Source organism: Triticum dicoccoides, chromosome 1A, assembly GCF_002162155.2.
Source record: "Triticum dicoccoides isolate Atlit2015 ecotype Zavitan chromosome 1A, WEW_v2.0, whole genome shotgun sequence".
In the NCBI taxonomy this organism is placed as follows: Eukaryota; Viridiplantae; Streptophyta; class Magnoliopsida; order Poales; family Poaceae; genus Triticum; species Triticum dicoccoides.
Genome location: NC_041380.1, coordinates 343,934,543 through 343,954,243, shown reverse-complemented (window position 1 = coordinate 343,954,243; position 19,701 = coordinate 343,934,543). Strand labels below are relative to the sequence as shown.

Sequence of the window (19,701 nt, the reverse complement as noted above, 5' to 3'; positions counted from 1 at the left end):
AAGGCAAGTTACATGTTGATCATCCTTTACCTATTGTTTTATATGCATGTAGTTATATCACACTATGAAAATATGCATGTATAGGAATACTATATTATTTTTGCTATGCTGATGAGCTATCTTCCCGTCTTTGCAAATCGTGGTAGTGGTAGGTTGCTATGCTTTGTAGACGGGGTGGTTCGTGTATTCATTGAGTTTATGTGAGGATTATATATATATAACAAATTGAGTAGTAACTCAGGATTTAACTCACCTCTGGGCGGAAGTGGTATTGCTTGGTGTTGAGGGAACGCATCATGGGGTCTTGCACCTTTTCTAAGGCCATGCGCTCATGAGAGTGCACCCTAAGTGGAATGCCGCCCAGGCTCAAAAAGATCATACAGACTTTGTTACTAGTAGCTTCCATGTGCGGCCACTGGCTATATGGGCTCTGGCTTAGTTGATCAGTTGTTGGAACCCTTGCCCAGACTGTGTCGACAGATGTAGCATATGTAGGTGGGATGTGGCCGTCAGGTGGTTAAGGGAACCTCTTCTGAAAGACTTTGTCTCAATCTTTGGATTGGGTCCAGTGGGTAAAGCGTACAAAACTCTGTAGAGTAATAAAACTAATCATGATTAGCCGTGCCCTCGGTTATGGGTAACTTTGAGCCACTATGCCACTATAGTTGTTGGATGATCTTGACAGATGTGACACATAATAAATTTGTTGGGCAACTTAATAAAGGGTAGGTTGGAGTTGATTTTGCCAACTCAACCTTGTGCATTTAATTGTAGTAATAAAAGAACTATATAAAAAATTGACTATTAGGTAGTTATGAGGACATAATCAGCTTTCCGCAAAATAAACCCCCAAGCCTTCCTTTGTTGTACTATGCATATACATGTAGGTCTGTTTTATTATTACTCGTGTGTAACTTGCCAATACATTCAAAGTATTGACCTATATGGCTGCAACGTCTCATGTTGCAGGATATTCTAATGAAGAGTAAGGTACCGTTAGGGTCGAGAGTCTGCACTCAGCATCGCCAGTGGGCTATGATGGGACTCATCATTATTTTCTGCTACTTTCCGCTGTTTGATTGAATAAAGCTAGCCAAGTGCTATGCAGATTGTTTTATTTTATATACTCTGGATCATACGATGTAATAAATGATGCACTTGCTATTCTGGTATTCATCTATACTGTGTGTGCTAGCGAGTTCGATCCAGGGACTAGCACGGTAAGCACAGAGACTCAAATCCTTCGAGGTTTGGTCGTTACAGATGGTATCAGAGCAGTGTGTTGACTGTAGGACGTGACCCTAGAAAATGGATTAGAAAAACCATAGGAGTGAAAGTTATTTTATAAACTAGCTATCCTTCTTACTGTTTATTAGTTAACCCCCTCAAGTATCTTGAACAGTTAAGTAGGAACTAGTGCTGATACCACCATTCATGTTTGTTTTATATTGCAACGTTATCGTGTTAGCGTATCTGATTATGCCCACTTTCGTGGTATGAAGATACTAGATTGTTTGCTTGATTGATAGTAGTTTGTTAAATTGCTTAGTGTCGAAATTATTCGACTATATATATAATATTACCATATTGTTTGTTGTTTGTTTGTTGGTGTTATTCGTTGGTGTGTTTTGTTGGCTTGATCATATTATGCATATGGGTAGAATATATTTATATATACATAGCTTTTGGCCCTATTATATCTATAACTCATCTATGCTTGCCCACCAGATGCCGCCAAGGCGTGATACTAGACACAATACTGCAGGAGGAGACAATAATGGCAATGGAGTACCACCATACATACAGCAGGTTATTGAGGGACAGGCCCAGTTGATCCAGTTGCTTACTCAGAACCAAAACAACAACAATAACAACAACAATCCGTCGCCACCGCCACCTGTGGATATGCTTACCAGGTTCTTGAAGTTGAATCCTCAGAGGTTCTCCAGTTCCCCTGAACCTATTGTGGCTGATGATTGGCTCCATGCAGTCAATAGGAACCTGGAGACGGTTGGATGCACTGATGCAGAGAGGGTGAGGTTTGCCTCACATTTGTTGGAGGATCCTGCTGCAGCTTGGTGGGACAATTACTTGGTCACTTATCCCATTGCTACTATCACATGGCCTCAGTTTTAGGATGCTTTCCGTGCTGCACATGTGTCTGCTGGTGCTATGAGTCTAAAAAAGGAGTTTCGCAGTTTGTGCCAGGGAGGTCCTTCGAGGTTTGGTCGTTACATACGCCAACCCAACATTTACCTTTGGAGACACCTGTAGAGCTCCTTTATAATCACCCACTTACGTTGTGATGTTTGGTAGCACACAAAGTGTTCCTCCGGCAAACGGGAGTTGCATAATCTCATAGTCACAGGAACATGTATAAGTAATGAAGAAAGCAATAGCAACATACTAAACGATCGGGTGCTAAGCTAATGGAATGGGTCATGTCAATCACATCATTCTCCTAATAATGTGATCCCGTTAATCAAATGATAACACATGTCTATGGTTAGGAAACATAACCATCTTTGATTAACGAGCTTGTTAAGTAGAGGCATACTAGTGATGTTTAGTTTGTCTATGTATTCACACAAGTATTATGTTTCCGGATAATACAATTCTAGCATGAATAATAAACATTTATCATGATATAAGGAAATAAAATAATAACATTATTATTGCCTCTAGGGCATATTTCCTTCAATATATCATTCATCACATCCTTTTGGCCATATCACATCACACGGCATATGCTACAGAAACAAGTTAGACGTCCTCTAATTGTTGTTGCAATTTTTTTTACGTGGCTGCTGTAGGTTTCTTAGCAAGAACGTTTCTTACCTACGCCAAAACCACAACGTGATATGCCAATTTCTATTTACCCTTCATAAGGACCCTTTTCATCGAATCCAATCCGACTAAAGTGGGAGAGACAGACACCCGCTAGCCACCTTATGCAACTAGTGCATGTCAGTCGGTGGAACCTGTCTCACGTAAGAGTACGTATAAGGTCGGTCCGGGCCGCTTCATCCCACGATGCTGCCGAATCAAGATAAGACTAGTAACGACAAGTAAATTGACAAAATCGACGCCCACAACAACTTGTGTTCTACTCGTGCATAGAAACTACGCATAGACCTAGCTCATGATGCCACTGTTCGGGATCATAGCAGAAATTTAAAATTTTCTACGCATCACCAAGATCAATCTATGGAGTAATCTAGCAACGAGGGGAAGGGGAGTGCATCTACATACCCTTATAGATCGCTAAGCGGAAGCGTTGCAAGAACGCGGATGAAGGAGTCGTACTCGCAGTGATTCAGATCGCGGTTGATTCTGATCTAAGCGCCGAACAACGGCGCCTCCACGTTCAACACACGTGCAGCTCGGTGATGTCTCCCACGCCTTGATCCAGCAAGGGGAGAAGGAGAGGTTGGGGAAGACTCCATCCAGCAGCAGCACGACGGCGTGGTGGTGAAGGAGGAGCGTGGCAATCCTGCAGGGCTTCACCAAGCACCGCGGGAGAGGAGGAGGACATGGGAGAGGGGGAGGGCTGCGCTAGAACTTGGGTGCGGCTGCCCTCCCACCCCCCACATATATATAGGGGCAAGGGAGAGGGGGGCCGACCCCCTCAGATCCAATCTGAGGAGGGAGCGGCGGCCAGGGGGGTTGCCTTGCCCCCCAAGGCAAGGGGGCGCCCCCCTTTATGGTTCCCCCTAAACCCTAGGCGCATGGGCCCTAGGGGGGAGGCGTCCGGCCCACTAAGGGGCTGGTCCCTCTCCACACACAGCCCATAGGTCCCTCTGGGGCAGGTGGACCCTCCCGGTGGACCCCCGGAACCCCTTCGGTGGTCCCGGTACAATACCGGTTGAAGGAAATATGCCCTAGAGGCAATAATAAAGTTATTATTTATTTCCTTATTTCATGATAAATGTTTATTATTCATGCTAGAATTGTATTAACCGGAAACATAATACATGTGTGAATACATAGACAAACAGAGTGTCACTAGTATGCCTCTACTTGACTAGCTCGTTAATCAAAGATGGTTATGTTTCCTAACCATAGACAAAGAGTTGTTATTTGATTAATGGGATCACATCATTAGGAGAATGATGTGATTGACTTGACCCATTCCGTTAGCTTAGCACTCGATCGTTTAGTATGTTGCTATTGCTTTCTTCATGACTTATACATGTTCCTATGACTATGAGATTATGCAACTCCTGTTTACCGGAGGAACACTTTGTGTGCTACCAAATGTCACAACGTAAATGGGTGATTATAAAGGAGCTCTACAGGTGTCTCCAAAGGTACATGTTGGGTTGGCGTATTTTGAGATTAGGATTTGTCACTCCGATTGTCGGAGAGGTATCTCTGGGCCCTCTCGGTAATGCACATCACCTAAGCCTTGCAAGCATTGCAACTAATGAGTTAGTTGCAAGATGATGTATTACGGAACGAGTAAAGAGACTTGCCGGTAACGAGATTGAACTAGGTATTAAGATACCGACGATCGAATCTCGGGCAAGTAACATACCGATGACAAAGGGAACAACGTATGTTGTTATGCGGTCTGACCGATAAAGATCTTCGTAGAATGTGTAGGAGCCAATATGAGCATCCAGGTTCCGCTATTGGTTATTGACCGGAGACGTGTCTCGGTCATGTCTACATTGTTCTCAAACCCGTAGGGTCCACACGCTTAAGGTTTCGATGACAGTTATATTATGAGTTTATGAGTTTTGATGTACCGAAGGAGTTCGGAGTCCCGGATGAGATCGGGGACATGACGAGGAGTCTCGAAATGGTCAAGACGTAAAGATCGATATATTGGACGACTATATTCGGACATCGGAAAGGTTCCGAGTGATTCAGGTATTTTCGGAGGTACCGGGGAGTTATGGGAATACGAGGAAGAAGCAATGGGCCTTAATGGGCCTTAGTGGGAAGGACCAGGAGGTGGCGCGCGCCCCTCCCAAGCCCAGTCCGAATTGGACAAGGGATTTGGGGCGTGGCCCCTCTCTCCCTTCCTTCCCCTCTTCCCCCCTTTCCCCCCTTCTCCTAGTTGGACTAGGAAAGGTGGAAACCTACTCCAACTAGGAGTAGGAATCCTACTCCTCCTTGGCGCGCCCACAAGGGCCGGCGTCCTCCCCCTTGCTCCTTTATATACGGGGGTAGGGGGCACCCCATAGACACAAGTTGATCCACGTGATCATATTCTTAGCCGTGTGCGGTGCCCCTTCCACCATAATCCTCGATAATATTGTAGCGGTGCTTAGGCGAAGCCCTGCGACGGTAGAACATCAAGATCGTCACCACGCTATCGTGCTGATGGAACTCTTCCCCGACACTTTGCTGGATCGGAGTTCGGGGATCGTCATCGAGCTGAACGTGTGCTAAAACTCGGAGGTGCCGTAGTTTCGGTGCTTGATCGGTCGAGCCGTGAAGACGTACGACTACATCAACCGCGTTGTGCTAACGCTTCCGCTGTCGGTCTACAAGGGTACGTAGATCACACTCTCCCCTCTCGTTGCTATGCATCACCATGATCTTGTGTGTGCGTAGGAATTTTTTTGAAATTACTACGTTCCCCAACAACGGTAACCCCCCGAATTATTCCGATGACCGTATGATGACTTCCCATATATAAATATTTACCTCCAGACCATTCCGGAACTCCTCGTGATGTCCGGGATCTCATCCGGGACTCCGAATAACATTCGGTAACCACGAACATCTATTCCCTATAACCCTAGCGTCATCGAACCTTAAGTGTGTAGACCCTACGGGCTCGGGAGTCATGCATACATGGCCGAGACAACTCTCCGGTCAATAACCAACAACGGGATCTGGATACCCATGTTGGTTCCCACATGCTCCACGATGATCTCATCGGATGAACCATGATGTCAAGGATTCAATCAATCCCGTATACAATTCCCTTTTTCTATCGGTATGATACTTGCCCGAGATTCGATCGTCGGTATCCCGATACCTTGTTCAATCTCATTACCGGCAAGTCTCTTTACTCGTTCCGTAACACATCATCCCGTGATCAACTCCTTGGTCACATTATGCACATTATGATGATGTCCTACCGAGTGGGCCCAGAGATACCTCTCCGTTACACGGAGTGACAAATCCCAGTCTCGATTCTTGCCAACCCAACAGACACTTTTGGAGATACCCGTAGTGCACCTTTATAGCCACCCAGTTACGTTGTGACATTTGGCACACCCAAAGCACTCTTACGGTATCCGGGAGTTGCACAATCTCATGGTATGAGGAAATGATACTTGACATTAGAAAAGCTTTAGCATACGAACTACACGATCTTGTGCTAGGCTTAGGATTGGGTCTTGTCCATCACATCATTCTCCTAATGATGTGATCCCGTTATCAACGACATGCAATGTCCGTGGTCAGGAAACCGTAACATCTATTGATCAACGAGCTAGTCAACTAGAGGCTTACTAGGGACATGGTGTTGTCTATGTATCCACATATGTATCTGAGTTTCCTATCAATACAATTCTAGCATGGATAATAAACGATTATCATGAACAAGGAAATATAATAATAACCAATTTATTATTGCCTCTAGGGCATATTTCCAACATAGCAGACACGTCACAACTTTCCTCCTAGTAAATAATTTATTAACATTTGCAAATTTTCCTAATCAGACACGTCACAAAATGGGCAGGTACTGATATCACATTACCAAACAATAAAACCCCATTTGCATAGAAATCAGTTCAAAAATCCTAACTTCCCTAAATTTTTACCTTTCCTTGATAACAACCAATATTTCCTATGTTTTCCACCTATTGAAGGAAATCACCCCTCCATCGATATTAGCATTTTTTGAACTGAGATCTCCGGGTTATGATTTTTTTGCGATTCTTTCCAATTGTGACCTCTCCTTCCACTCCGGCTCCTTCTCGCATAAACACCTCCACCATAGCCAGGTGACACCGCCCCAGACCTCCTGCCTCTCCACACCTTCTCCGCCACCTCCTCCTCGTACTCCATTAACAATCCCTCCGCCACATTTGTCCACGGCGGTGTCGAGGGTATGGCGCAGCAGCGTACCAGCGGTAGAGCAGCGCATAGCAGCAGGAAGCAACACGCAGCAGGCGAGGCGAGCGGCCGACGGTGGAGGGCAGAGATGCGGCCGGCGTGGCTGAGGGGGCGACCGACAGAATATCGCCATGACTGGAGGCGGCGCGAGGCAGGGGCGCGATAGCGAGGAGAGCGAAGGGATAGGCGGCAGCAGACGGGGCGAGCGCAGCCAGCGAGAGTGTGGCGCGCGGCCAGGGTGTGTGTCGCGCGGGACACAGTGGTGCGGTGGCTACGGCGAGCGCGAAGGCAGCGGCGGGCGCGACCGACACGGTGTAGCACGGACGTGGGCATGGAGAGGGAGTGGCCCCACGGGCGCGGAAGAAGAGCGGCAGGCTCGGGCATGGGTGTGCATAGGAGCGGGCATGTGCCACGGGGTCAATCCGAGAAGCTCGGTGGCTACCCCTGCAATGGCCATGGCGGATAGCGGTTCTCGGCCACGGCGAAATATCTAACGAGAGCAAACGAGAGGGGAAACAGGGGAAAGGCAAGAGGAGATCATGGCGGTGTCAATGGCGCCCTAGGGGAAGACATGGGAGCTCGGGGCGGCGCGGATCGAACGGCAATGTCGTGGTGGCCCAAGGTTGAGGAAGACGGCAGAGACATCGATGCAGGGGTGCTGGACTTGATCTCGTTAGTGCAGACGAAGTAGCGAAGGCGTTCAGAGCTCTCGACAAGCTCCTAGCCCGCAGGGAGGGCAGTGGCCATGTGGACGGGGTCGGTCATGGTGGTCGTGGCGTCTGACTTCGTCCAGATCGATGGGATCAAGCGAGCGAGCAGGTGAAGTGGATTTGGGAGGGGGCGTCGAGGAGTGAGGCCACGGGGGCAGGGAAGGAAGGGCGTCACCCTTATCAATTCCCCTTCGATGCCAGCGAGGTGGTCGGGCGGGAGCCCGGCTCTGTAGCGACGCGGCTCGGGGAACAAGAGAAGACGACCGCGCGGGGACTGGACCGTTGAGCCTGTTCGTTGGCAAGGCCCGGGGGCAGGGCGAATCCCCTTTTATATCGTCCTTTTGGTTTTTCAATGTATTCTAATCTGTTTCTCCTTTTTAACACCGTTTTCTATTTATTCTTATCAACTAAATGATCTCTACTCCTAATGTCTCAGTTGGTAGTCTCCGTTTCGGGTTTATTTTCGCCCCACCTCCCGAGTGAGGGAGAGGGGGAGAGAGAGTGAGGAAGAGGGAGGGAGAGGGTGTGTGTATGAGAATTTGATTTTTTTTAGAACCTGGATTTACCCCTTTCCATTGCAGAGAATGGAAATACAACCAGTTCAAGCGAGAAGGACAGGAGGAGGGAAAGAGGTATAGCGAGTTCTAGCACTACCAGGAAACCCACCATACTCGCTCGCCGTCGAAACGAGTATCATGGGGCGAAAACCTGGATAGCACGACATAACATCTATCCTATTACATCCTCAAAAGATCGGATCAAGTATCAAACATAGTTGTACTCCAAGAAGACAGAAAACAATCTTCTCCGGGGGGAAGCAGTATCGAAAATCGCGCGCCTGTCATCTCCTCATCCAGCGCATCTCTAGAGGACATCAGGCACCTTGGATTGGTTGCTTAACAGTACCACACATCTTCATCAGTTGCATTGTGCCAGTCCTGATCATCTCAGCTCCAGTGCGAAGCTCCTTGGCGTCCTCTCCTTGTTGTAGCCCTGTCCAGTAGAGTAGAAAAGAGCAGAGAGAAAACACAATCTCAAAGGGAGTCTTAATTTGTTTCTTTTCAAAAGTAGCTCGATTACGTGCCAGCCAAATGGCCCAACATACGGTTGCTAAGCCTACTGTATAAAACTTTTGCTTCCCAGGAAGGAATTTGTGACACCACACAAAGTATTGCCAATAGTTCGACGGACATCTATCAGTGCCAAGAACTACTCCAATAGATCGCCAAACAATTCTGGCCACAGGACAGGTAAAGAACAGATGTTGCACCATTTCTATCTGTTTGCAGAAAGAGCAACAGGGATTTCATGTCCATTTCCGTTTGCTCATCACTTGCCTAGTAAGGACTGCGTGTTGCGACATTTGCCACAGAAATTTTTTGATCTTAAGAGGGATCTTGGCTTTCCAAATCCATCTATAATGGCACCCACTTAGAGGTTTCTCCAACATCTTATACACTGACTTAGTGGTGAACTAGCCATTCTGGTTGAGTCCCCAAAAAATACGATCACCCCTCTCATCAAGGGGAATTCTATTAACTACAGCACGCATATCTTCTCATAGTTTGGACAGCTCAGGGGTAAGCCTACGTCTGAACATAGAGGCGTCATCAAGTCTATCTCTATTTGTCCAGGGTACTCGTTGGGTAATTGCAGATCTCAAACAAGCGCGGATATTGATCCTGAAATGGGATCAGCCCATTTATTGGATCTTTCCACAGTCTAATCAAGTTCCCAGCACCAGTTTCAATCTTTCTGCCCATCATATATATGTTTTTAATCTTGAGCAAGGCTTTCCAACAGGGCGAGTCGGAGAATTTGGGAGAAACTTCAATAACAGAGGTGTTGCGAAGATACCTGGCCCGGACTATATCCTGCCATAGCCCGTTTTGTGTCTCTAACTTCCACCACCATTTAACCATGAGGCTAATATTTTGCTTTCTAAGATCTTTTATACCTAACCCCCCTTTGTCTTTGGATCTACATATCTTGCTCCACTTAACAAGATAGTATCTCCTTTTTTTGTTGCAACCTTGCCAAAAGAACCTGCGTCTGTGTTTATCTAGCCTCACAATGAAGGTTTTGTTCATGAGCCACATAGACATGTGGTAGAGAGGGATCTGTGTGACGACATAATCGAGCAGAGTATGTCTCCCCCCCCATTGAGGCAGCGTTGCTGATCCAGGCCTCGAACCTCTTTAGGTATTTACCAACAATAAACTCCCAATCATAAGTTTTTAGATTAGCATAACTCACAGGCATCCCAGGTATTTGAGTGGGAAGCTGCCAACCTCACAATTAAAGATTTCTGCGTATTTATTCACCACACTTTCATCTCCACCCACAGTGAGAATCTCACTTTTCTGAAAGTTAACTTTCAGGCCAGACATCATTTCAAACATATATAGCAGCAACTTCAGGCTGACAGCCTTATCAACATCATCTTCAATACAAATGATTGTATCATCCGCATATTGCAGGACCGCCACCCCATCAGGAATAAGGTCGGCAGCCAAACCCCTAATAAGTTTGTTTTTTGGGCATTTTTGATCATTTTAGTGAGGCATTCAACTGCTAGATTGAACAAGAAAGGAGAGTGTGGGTCCCCCTGCCTCACCCCTTTTTGCTTTGAAAATACGGCCCAACACTACCGTTAAGCTTGATGCTAACTGTCCCATTATGCAGTATCTGTTCAATACATCCACACCAAGTTTTATCAAAGCCCCGCATCTTGTGGCATTCTAGGAGAAAGTCCCAATTCACCTTATCATAGGCTTTTTCAAAGTCCAACTTAAGGACAATTCCCACTTTCTTCTTAACATAAGTGTAGTTAAGGATTTCATGGAGGGACAGGACACCGTCCATGATATTTCTCCCTTTTACAAAGGCGTTCTGAGTAGGGCTAATGAGTTTGTTTGCATATATGGCAACTCTTTGGTCAAGGACTTTGGTGATCAACTTATATGGGCATCTCAACAAGCAAATAGGCCTGAATTGTTGGATTTTTTCGGCTCCAGAAACTTTAGGGAGCAGAGTAATAATTCCATAATTAAGTCGCTAAACATCCAGAGTCCCTTGGTGGAAAGCTTTAAAAAGGGCCATAATGTTATCTTTAACTATATCCCATCACACCTGATAGAACTCAGTAGGGATATTATCGGGTCCAGGGGCTCTATTAGGGGCCATGTCAAATAGAGCCTCCTTGACCTCCTGTTCTGTAAATTCTCGGCAAAGATCTTTATTATCTTTTTCGTCTAATTTCTCTTCAAGCGACCAAGTCCCCGGATCAAGATGGATCTGGTTACCAGGTGCTGGTCCAAACAGTTCTTTGTAGAACTCAGTGGCATGTGCAATCAAATTGTCCGTGCCTTCAATCAATGTCTCTCCCATTTTAAGTGATTGGATTGTATTTTTACGTTTCCGCCCATTAGCAATTTTGTGATAATAGTCAGTATTTAGGTCTCCTTTGAGCAACCAGCGCTCATGAGACTGTTGAAGCCAAAATATTTCCTTATTTACCAGGATCTCATAGAGCTCAGTGTTGATATCCATTTTCCTACTATATAAGTCAGGAGGCAACATATGTTCTTCTTCCAGTCCCTCAAGCATAGCTAGTTCCATACGTAAGTCCTCTTTCCTCTTCTTATCGTGACCATACTTATCCGAACCCCAACCTTTGAAATAAGTTTTGAATCTTTTTAGCTTGATATCCAGGACATCGATTGGATCTGACGAAGCAACCTTCCTAGCCCAAATCCTCCACACAGTGGGCAGAAACTTGTCATCATTAATCCAGGACAGATTAAAGCGAAATTCACGGGGTTTTGGGGCTTCGCGCCCCTCTTCCCCGGAGGACAACAGAAGTGGATTATGATCAGAGATCCCCCGAACTAATTTCCTCACAGAGACCAGTGGGAAGATATCTTCCCAGCACTCAGACATAAGGATTCGGTCTAGTTTTTCTAGCGTGGGATGAGTCTGGTTGTTGGTCCAGGTATATTTCCCCCACTGATATGAATTTCCCTAAGAGCTAATGTATTGATAATGGAGTTAAATAGGTCAGTGGCTTTGCTGTTCACCATCTTCTTATTCTTCTCTCCCGAATGTCTCAGGATATTAAAGTCTCCCCCCACTATGTAGGGCACGGTCATGCCACTACAAAAGGATGCTAGCTCAACCAGGAATTCATTTTTGAACTCATCATGTGCCAATCCATAAACTACCAGTAAACCCCACTGTATTTTCTTCTTTTTGTCATACAACACTAGTTGTAACACATATCTGCCCTTAGCACAGGATACTATATCAAAAGTATCTCTCCTCGCACCACATAAAATGCCCCCAGATTTGCCCACAGAGGGCACCCAATTCCATTGGAATATGTCAAAGGGGTCAATTCTTCTCAAACACTTAGGTGTGAACTCTTTCTTTATAGTTTCTTGTAGACCCAGGAAGTCAAGGGAATGGTCACTAATCATGTCTGAGAGGCAGGTGGGCATCCCTTTCTTGCCCACCCCTCAACAGTTCCAAATGAGGCCTCTCATTTGGAACGTTTTTTGTGGAATTTGGCCCAAGTAACCCTACCAGGAGACAGGGCAGGGTTACATAACAAATCTCCCTCAGAATTTTTCCTTTTCTGACTCCTAGTCACAGGCCTAGGAATTTTGACATTAGATTTATTATGCTTTTTCTTTTTAGGCTTAACAGAAGAAACACACTCATAAATATGTTCTTCCTGGTCTAACCATTCTAAATTCACAGGGGTATCCCTGCCCAAGCCATCTGTCACAATCAGGTTATCCTGCTCTTTTTCAGTGTTATTATCCTCTTTTTTATCTTCTAATTCTTTTCGGGCACATTCAAGCTCTCTAATAATGTCAACAACAATGAAATCATCATTGGGTATATCTATCCCTATCTTATTAGCTCTGCTAATCAGCTCATTATAAGAAAGCACATCAAATGAATTTTTGAAGGCAGGAGTATTATTACCTTCCAGATTTTTCTTACTAGCCATTTTCTTGGCCTTGTCCTCCACCTTGTCCTGCATTCCAGAGATGTTACGCTTGCTGAATCTCAGCGGGGCTTCAGGTGCTAGCGGAGGAGTGAGAATGATCTCTTCAATGCTTCTAGAGGATGGAAGTTGTACCACATAGCTGCATGAAGTCTTTAGCCCAGGGTCCACCTCAGCAGTTACCTCCACAATCTGAGAAGGGTTAGAAGCAGTCTGACAGGGTGAAGCAAATTTATTATGTATGACTTTCTTCACCTGAATATCTTGAGTAGTATTCTCCATGACAACAGGATTCCTGGGAACAATCCAGTTAGAAGACTCTACGTCACCTTCCTTCATATTCTCCTCAATTTCTCTCTGTAATGTTTCGATAAGCAGAGAATTATCCCCATCACTTTCAGTAGAAGGAGATCGCTCTTTATCATCGTATAGTAGGCGACAGGCCTTGCCACCACGGTAGGAACCCCCAATATTGCCATGCCCAGCAGACTCAGGCTGCAGCATCCCCTTCTCTTGCTCAGTATGTTTCCTCTTAGGAGTTTGATCTGGCTTGGTCCTTTCATCAGGAATAGGATCAACAGTTTCTGCATCCACATAATTTTTAACCAAAACTTCCTCAACCTCATAAGTAAATCTGTAGAAGTGTCATGCAAGCACCCCTTCAGCGGTGGCAGGAAGTTGAGCTATCGATCTACAGCCGATTTTAGCTCTGACAGAAGATGGCCGATTTATAGTTGACATATCAACTTCCAGGGTAATCCCAACTAGCCCTCCCACATAAGCTACAGTTTTATCGCATCTTTTGTTGGGTGGAATTTTTCCAATCTTAACCCAGGCAATCTCTAACAGTCCCTCAGAATCAATATCTTCAGACCAAGGAGAAAATTTGACACTAACCCCACACTTTCTCAATTTAATATTTTCAACAAAAAGAGCTCTGTCAACCTCTCTAGGGTTCGGCATCCTCATGACAAACTTTTGTGGAGCAAAGAATCTAGCAGAGCAACGCCATCCCTGGCCAACGTACACACTCAACTCATGCTCAATGTCTTTTGTTTGAGTAGAGCCATGAGTAATGGTGACCACAATGTTGAAAATATTATCCCTATTCTGCTTGTCCACGCTGTAATCAGGAATGTAAAAGAAACCCTGACCCTTAGTTTGAAAGGCACACATCACAGGAGTGTAATCCCAAGGGAAGAACTCATTGTAGACAAAATACAGGTGACCTCTCTTCTTACATCTCTCGCAGAAAGCCTGAGGACATCTAATAGTGAAATGCCCAGGCAGATGGCATATCTGACAAGTATCACAAGGGGGAACGACAGTACCAGAAGAGGAGTACTCGCGGTTAGCAGCAGTGGTGTTGTTCTTGTCGAAGGCGTGGTGAGCCTTGTCTCCGGCGTCACCGCCACGCATCTCTTGACGGTGGAGATGAGGCGCCAGCTGCCCCTCGGTCGCCGCCGGCTCCTGAGAGTCCTGCAGGTCACCGCCATCCCCATCCCATCGGGACTGCCGGGTTCGGTTCGCCTGCAGGCCGCCGGCCGCCTCTTCCCACTTGTCGTTGGTGGTGGAGGAGCTCCCCATCTCCGTCTTGCGCTTCCAGACGTGGGAATCGAAGCCGCGGCCGCGGCCACGATCGAAACGCCCAGCGCCGCGCCCCTGGCGGCCCGCACCAAATCCATCTCCTCTCATCTCAACAGGCGGCTTCTCTTTGGATCTAGCAGCAGGATTCGTGAGAGATCTAACAGGTGGCTTCTCTTTGGATCTAGCACGGTGATTTGTGGGGGATTGAGAGGCAACTACTTGAGCAAAAGAACGCAGGTCGCCATGGATTTTGCCCTCCCACCAAGCAAAGCTAGGATGAACCCTAGATCTGGCGAGAGATGAAGCGCTCCAGAAGTGGGCGAGCCCCTCGTCGAGATCCAAAATGGGGGAAGGGGTGGCTGCCGTACGCTTTATACCCGCGGCGCCCCCAGAAACCCTAGCTCCATCGCTCTCATGGCGGTTGGATCTCCCCTCGCCTACGTGTCGCGCATCCGCCCCATGGCAGACCGGTCCACGCCCCAGGACCCCGGGTCCGTCTGTCATACGTGGCGCTCGGCGGTGCACGTCCCGATCCGCACGAACGCTCCCGTGTACCGTGTGCCCGCGCGGTGGGCCACGCGACGACGCATTCTCGCCAGAAAATCTTCCGTTCGCCGGAGATCTGTCACAAACTCTGGCAAAATGACAAGGGAACACGACGATATCCCCAATATCGATCCACTCACTAGGCTGAAGGTAGCGTGCATCTACCATGTGCCCCCTGGTGTCGAGCAGCACGATGAGGAGAGCCTCCCCGCGCAGCCAGAGCTCGCTGTCGTCGAACGTGACGTGACGTGCGGTCGCTAGGTCCGCCGCGTAGCGAACCCTCCAACGTACGTCGCCCGCCATCTCCTCCCTCGGCGTACAGCTAATCTAGCTGCTCATGTTTTAGCTAAAGTGGGGGTTAGCAATGATTTAGAGATCGTGTGTGAGAATTTGATGGTAAAAAAGATCGTCAATGTCACTTAATATGTATGGGAATATTAAATGTAATATTAACATAATTGATATTGAACTTTTAAAGTTAACGTGGCCTTGTTGCAACGCACGGAGGTTCTTCTAGTACATTTGTATAAAAAGTATTCTTATATTATGGGACGAATGGAGTACTAAATTTTGGGACGGTGGGAGTATAAATGAACCGTATAGACACCGCTCCATCTGTGCCCTTCGCCCCAGGAGTCGGTCAGTCTCTGAACGCCGCCGCGCGCGCGCGAGAGAGAGGCATGGCGGCCGCACTGCTGCCGGAGACGGCGTCGCGGCTGCTGACTCCGGAGACCCTCCGAACGGCGGCCAAGCAGTCTCAGGGCATCCACCGTGTCCCCATCTCCCTCCGCCGCGCCATCAAGCGCTACCTCCGCGGTAACTCCCCTACCCACCCCTCCCTCCCGCCCACCACCTGCTCGACAAATTGCTCAGCGCTAACACTTCACGGCTGCCGCCGTGCTCGCGCAGACCAGGACAAGACGCACATGCACCGAAAGGTGCTGCTGCTTTCGTCCTCCTTCGAGCGCGCAAAGGGCACCGGTGCGGAGCTGGCTGCGGCGTCAACCCGTAGCGCACTCCTCGACGACCCCCACGCGCCTGCGAGCGCCGAGCAGCGGACTGCACGGTGGAAGGTTCAGTCCTCCTACGGAGATACCGGCCTTCTGTACCGTGAGGATGAGACGGTCGCGTATGTCGCCTCCCGCATGCCTGCAATCTACGCCGCATGCCACCGCGTGCTCCGTGAGGTCCGAGAGCCACCAGGCCCCCTTTTTGTTGTTTCCGTCCTCAGTGAGTTAAATCTGCCCACTGGGATGTTTTCATGGACTGAAGCGTGGCTTCGCTGCAGGTTCGTCGTCGGTCTCCAGGTTTTGCACCTAAGAACGTGTTGGACTTTGGAGCGGGGCCAAGCTCAGCACTTTGGTGCGTATGACCTATTTGACAATTTTTTTATTAAGTTTTCTCTTCGCACAACCTAATGTCGCTACAAGAATGCAGGGCAATGAGGGCAGTGTGGCCAAAGTCCATAGAGAGGGTTAATTTGATCGAGCCCTCCAAAGAAATGCAGAGAGCGGGACAGACCCTTCTTGATAGTAAGCTAGGCTCTTTCTTGCTTAAATGATACTCCTCTGTACCAAAATATAAGACGTTTTTGCAGTTCAATTCAATGAACTGCAAAAACATCTTATATTTTGATACGGAGGTAGTACAATTCATATCTCAGTAATGTGATTGATTACTAGTATGTCGGAATTTGGTTCAGTATAACGATTTTTATCATGGAAACCAATACCATAGCCACATTGCAGCAAAGTTATTTTGAACTTTGAAACGTAAATCGCATTGTTTGTCTTTTGTCTGCGTAACTTGGATTACTATTTAGTGGTCTTCACTTACCAATTCCATGGTGGTGCTTTTAATGGCAAGCACTGAAAGTATCTGATTGCTTTGTTAGTGCCTTGCTAATTTACATCTGTGAATTTGCTGATAGATTTTGGGTTATACTGTTTGCTGTGCAAATGTTTATATATTTGAGGGGCTTGCCACTGTCTACAAATGTTGCTGATAAATTTATCGGCACTGTCTAATCTGCAAATATTTTCAGATTTGAAGGGATTGCCACTTATCCACAGCTATGATAGCATCCAAGAGTTGAACCGCAGCATCGAGAAACATGAGCGACGTCACGACCTTGTAATATCAGTAAGTTTTTACCTCTTTCCTCTGTAATGTTTCATGTGATGGTGGTTCAACAGGCAGCGCAATTGAGGAATTACTACACATCATGCTGTATTGAATTGTTTCTATTATAGTTGCTTATGTTTCAACCTGAACTGAATATTTTTCCTCAATCTGTAGTCCTACGCACTTGGGGAGATTCCTTCATTGAATGACCGTATAACAATTGTGAGGCAACTTTGGGACCTAACAAGAGATGTTTTGGTATAATTACCCCTTCTCTCTCATGTTTGTGCGTGCTTATGGGGGATATCTTTTTACTTTTGTATCTGATAAACATGATTCATTTTAAGGTTTTGTTAGAGCCTGGAACTCCTCAAGGGTCAAAGATTATAAGCCAAATGCGCTCATATATCCTTTGGATGGAAAAGAGAGTATGTACTCAGTTCATGATTAAGTATTCAGATATTTGACATATTCCCTGACAGTGTAGCATTTAATTGCATAATATTTGTTCTCCCAGAAGTGCCGCAAGAGCGGAAAATCTACAGCTGCTGCTCCAAGTAAAATGAAGAGTATGGTTCTTCAAGAAGATTTGCTGAAAGATGGTGCCTTTGTGGTTGCCCCCGTGAGTTGAAACTGCAAATGCTCCAGTCTTAGTGTGTGTTTCCAAGTAAAGCTAATTTCGTTCTATCATATCAGTGTCCTCATGATGGTCGGTGTCCATTGGAGAATTCAGACAAATACTGCCACTTTGTTCAGAGATTGGAGAGGACGTCATCACAGCGTATCTACAAGGTTCGTTTTCCTTTTCACCTGCTCTATTACTTTCCTTTCATGTTGTATGCTACTATGTCTTTCTTAGGATGCATTCTTGTCAGTTAGTAGCGAAAATTTACATACCATGCATCTGAATCACTAAGAGATATTGATATCACAATCATCTATTAATCTCGGATTGAAAAATGCTATCCGGAATATGAGTTGCATGATTGATTAGCAGTTTATGCATCTAGGATAGGCATCAAGCTCTCCAAAATCGTGCTGATCTCAAACCAGTACTTTTAGCAGTAGAGGATCACAACAAATCTTAATATGCTTTTGAACACTATGCTTTTCACTTTTGAGGAGCACACTGAAATAATTCCTTTTTCAATTTCTGTGTAAGATCTGCAAAATTGTATACACATTTTTAACAAATAAACAAACTTCGTAATTATTAGGCTTTTAAACCCTGTTTTAAATGTTTAATGCAGAGGTCAAAAGGTGTGCCTTTGCGTGGTTTTGAGGATGAGAAATTCTGTTATGTTGCTTTAAGAAGGGGCAAGCGACCAGAGTAAGTGCTTGTGATTCTGAAGCCAGCTTTATGCAATCACTAGTTCACTACTAATATGTGCACCTTGTTTAGATCATCATATGCTCCTGCAAGTACATGCTGGACTTAATAACAATTCCTCCTTATCTCTGAACTAGGGAAGCTTGGCCACTTGATGGAATGAAATTTGATACTCTTAAAGAACGTCATGCCAAGAGAAACCCAGAAGATCTTATCATTGACTATGGTGATCATCGATCATTAATCACTTGTCTAATCCTTCCTTATATGAATATTTTGAAAATTATGTTTACTATTGTTCTTCCTTTTTGCTTAGACGATCAATTTCCAAGTGAGGAAGATGAAGAAGCTCCTGGCAGCGACGAGGACAGTTTGGTCCCATATGCTTCTGATACACAAGAACTAAGTCTATTCCATGAGAGTGGAGAGGAGGAAGAGGAACCCATCCGTGCTGATCTTGGAGGAGGCTGGGGCCGGATTATATACAGCCCCATTCGAAGAGGAAGACAAGTACAGATGGATGTTTGCCGTGCCACCAAACGGGATGCGTCTGAAGGCGCGTTCGAGCGTGTGGTGGTCACACAAAGCAAGAACCCTGCTTTGCATCTTCAGGCCCGGAAGTCGCTTTGGGGTGACCTTTGGCCATTTTAGGCTACAGATTCTCCAAGCTTGGTTGTAGCCACATTTTAGGGGGCTCCCAGTCTGTTCAGCAGTGGACTCGCTCGGCGAAAGTAGAATGTGGTGTTGCTGGTGCTTCTGTCAGTGCTAAATTTTGTTTCATCAGTATTTGTTTTTGAAAGGTTTTGCTTCTTCCACTGTAACAGAGCTAGTCAGCAAAGCTCGTCTCAAATTCTCAATACCAGAAAGACGAACATTCATAACATCCTATTTTTATGATTGAACTTGCGTGAATATCTTATACATGATCAGATGAAATTGATGCGATTGCTTTTTCTTCTCCTACACATCAAGCAACTTATTATCTGATTGTGGTTAGAAACTCTGGAGGTTTAGGGTTGATAGCCTTCCCCGCCTCCAAGCAATCTGGCTTGATATAAGAGCATCTCTAGCCGTTGGCCCCCCAAGGGGCGCGTAAAATCGCCGCCTGGGGGCGTGCCGGCGCTAAAATCGGCGTGGGGGCGAGCCGGTTCCCAACCGCTGGCCCCAGGGACGCCCCCAGACGCGGGCTTATTTAAAAAGAAATGGAATTCAGCAAAAACATTCGGCTAAAGTTCGGTAAACTTGACATATATTCGACATGTTTGACGTTTTACATAAGTTATTAAAAAAAACCTAACTAAGGGGCG

The 19,701-nt window shown here is 46.2% G+C and overlaps 1 protein-coding gene across 1 annotated transcript; it reads left to right on the top strand.

The window, feature by feature from the left end:
* Nucleotides 1-15,547: 15,547 nt before the first annotated feature.
* LOC119271956 (probable S-adenosyl-L-methionine-dependent RNA methyltransferase RSM22, mitochondrial) lies at nt 15,548-19,323 on the top strand. The gene is made up of 12 exons (XM_037553586.1): nt 15,548-15,756; nt 15,850-16,127; nt 16,229-16,302; nt 16,378-16,472; nt 16,985-17,082; nt 17,239-17,322; nt 17,412-17,492; nt 17,582-17,686; nt 17,761-17,856; nt 18,315-18,394; nt 18,532-18,620; nt 18,711-19,323. Exons 1-12 carry the CDS (start codon nt 15,621-15,623, stop codon nt 19,043-19,045), a joined length of 1,551 nt encoding a protein of 516 aa, XP_037409483.1. The 5' UTR covers nt 15,548-15,620; the 3' UTR covers nt 19,046-19,323.
* The last annotated feature ends 378 nt before the right edge of the window (nt 19,324-19,701 follow it).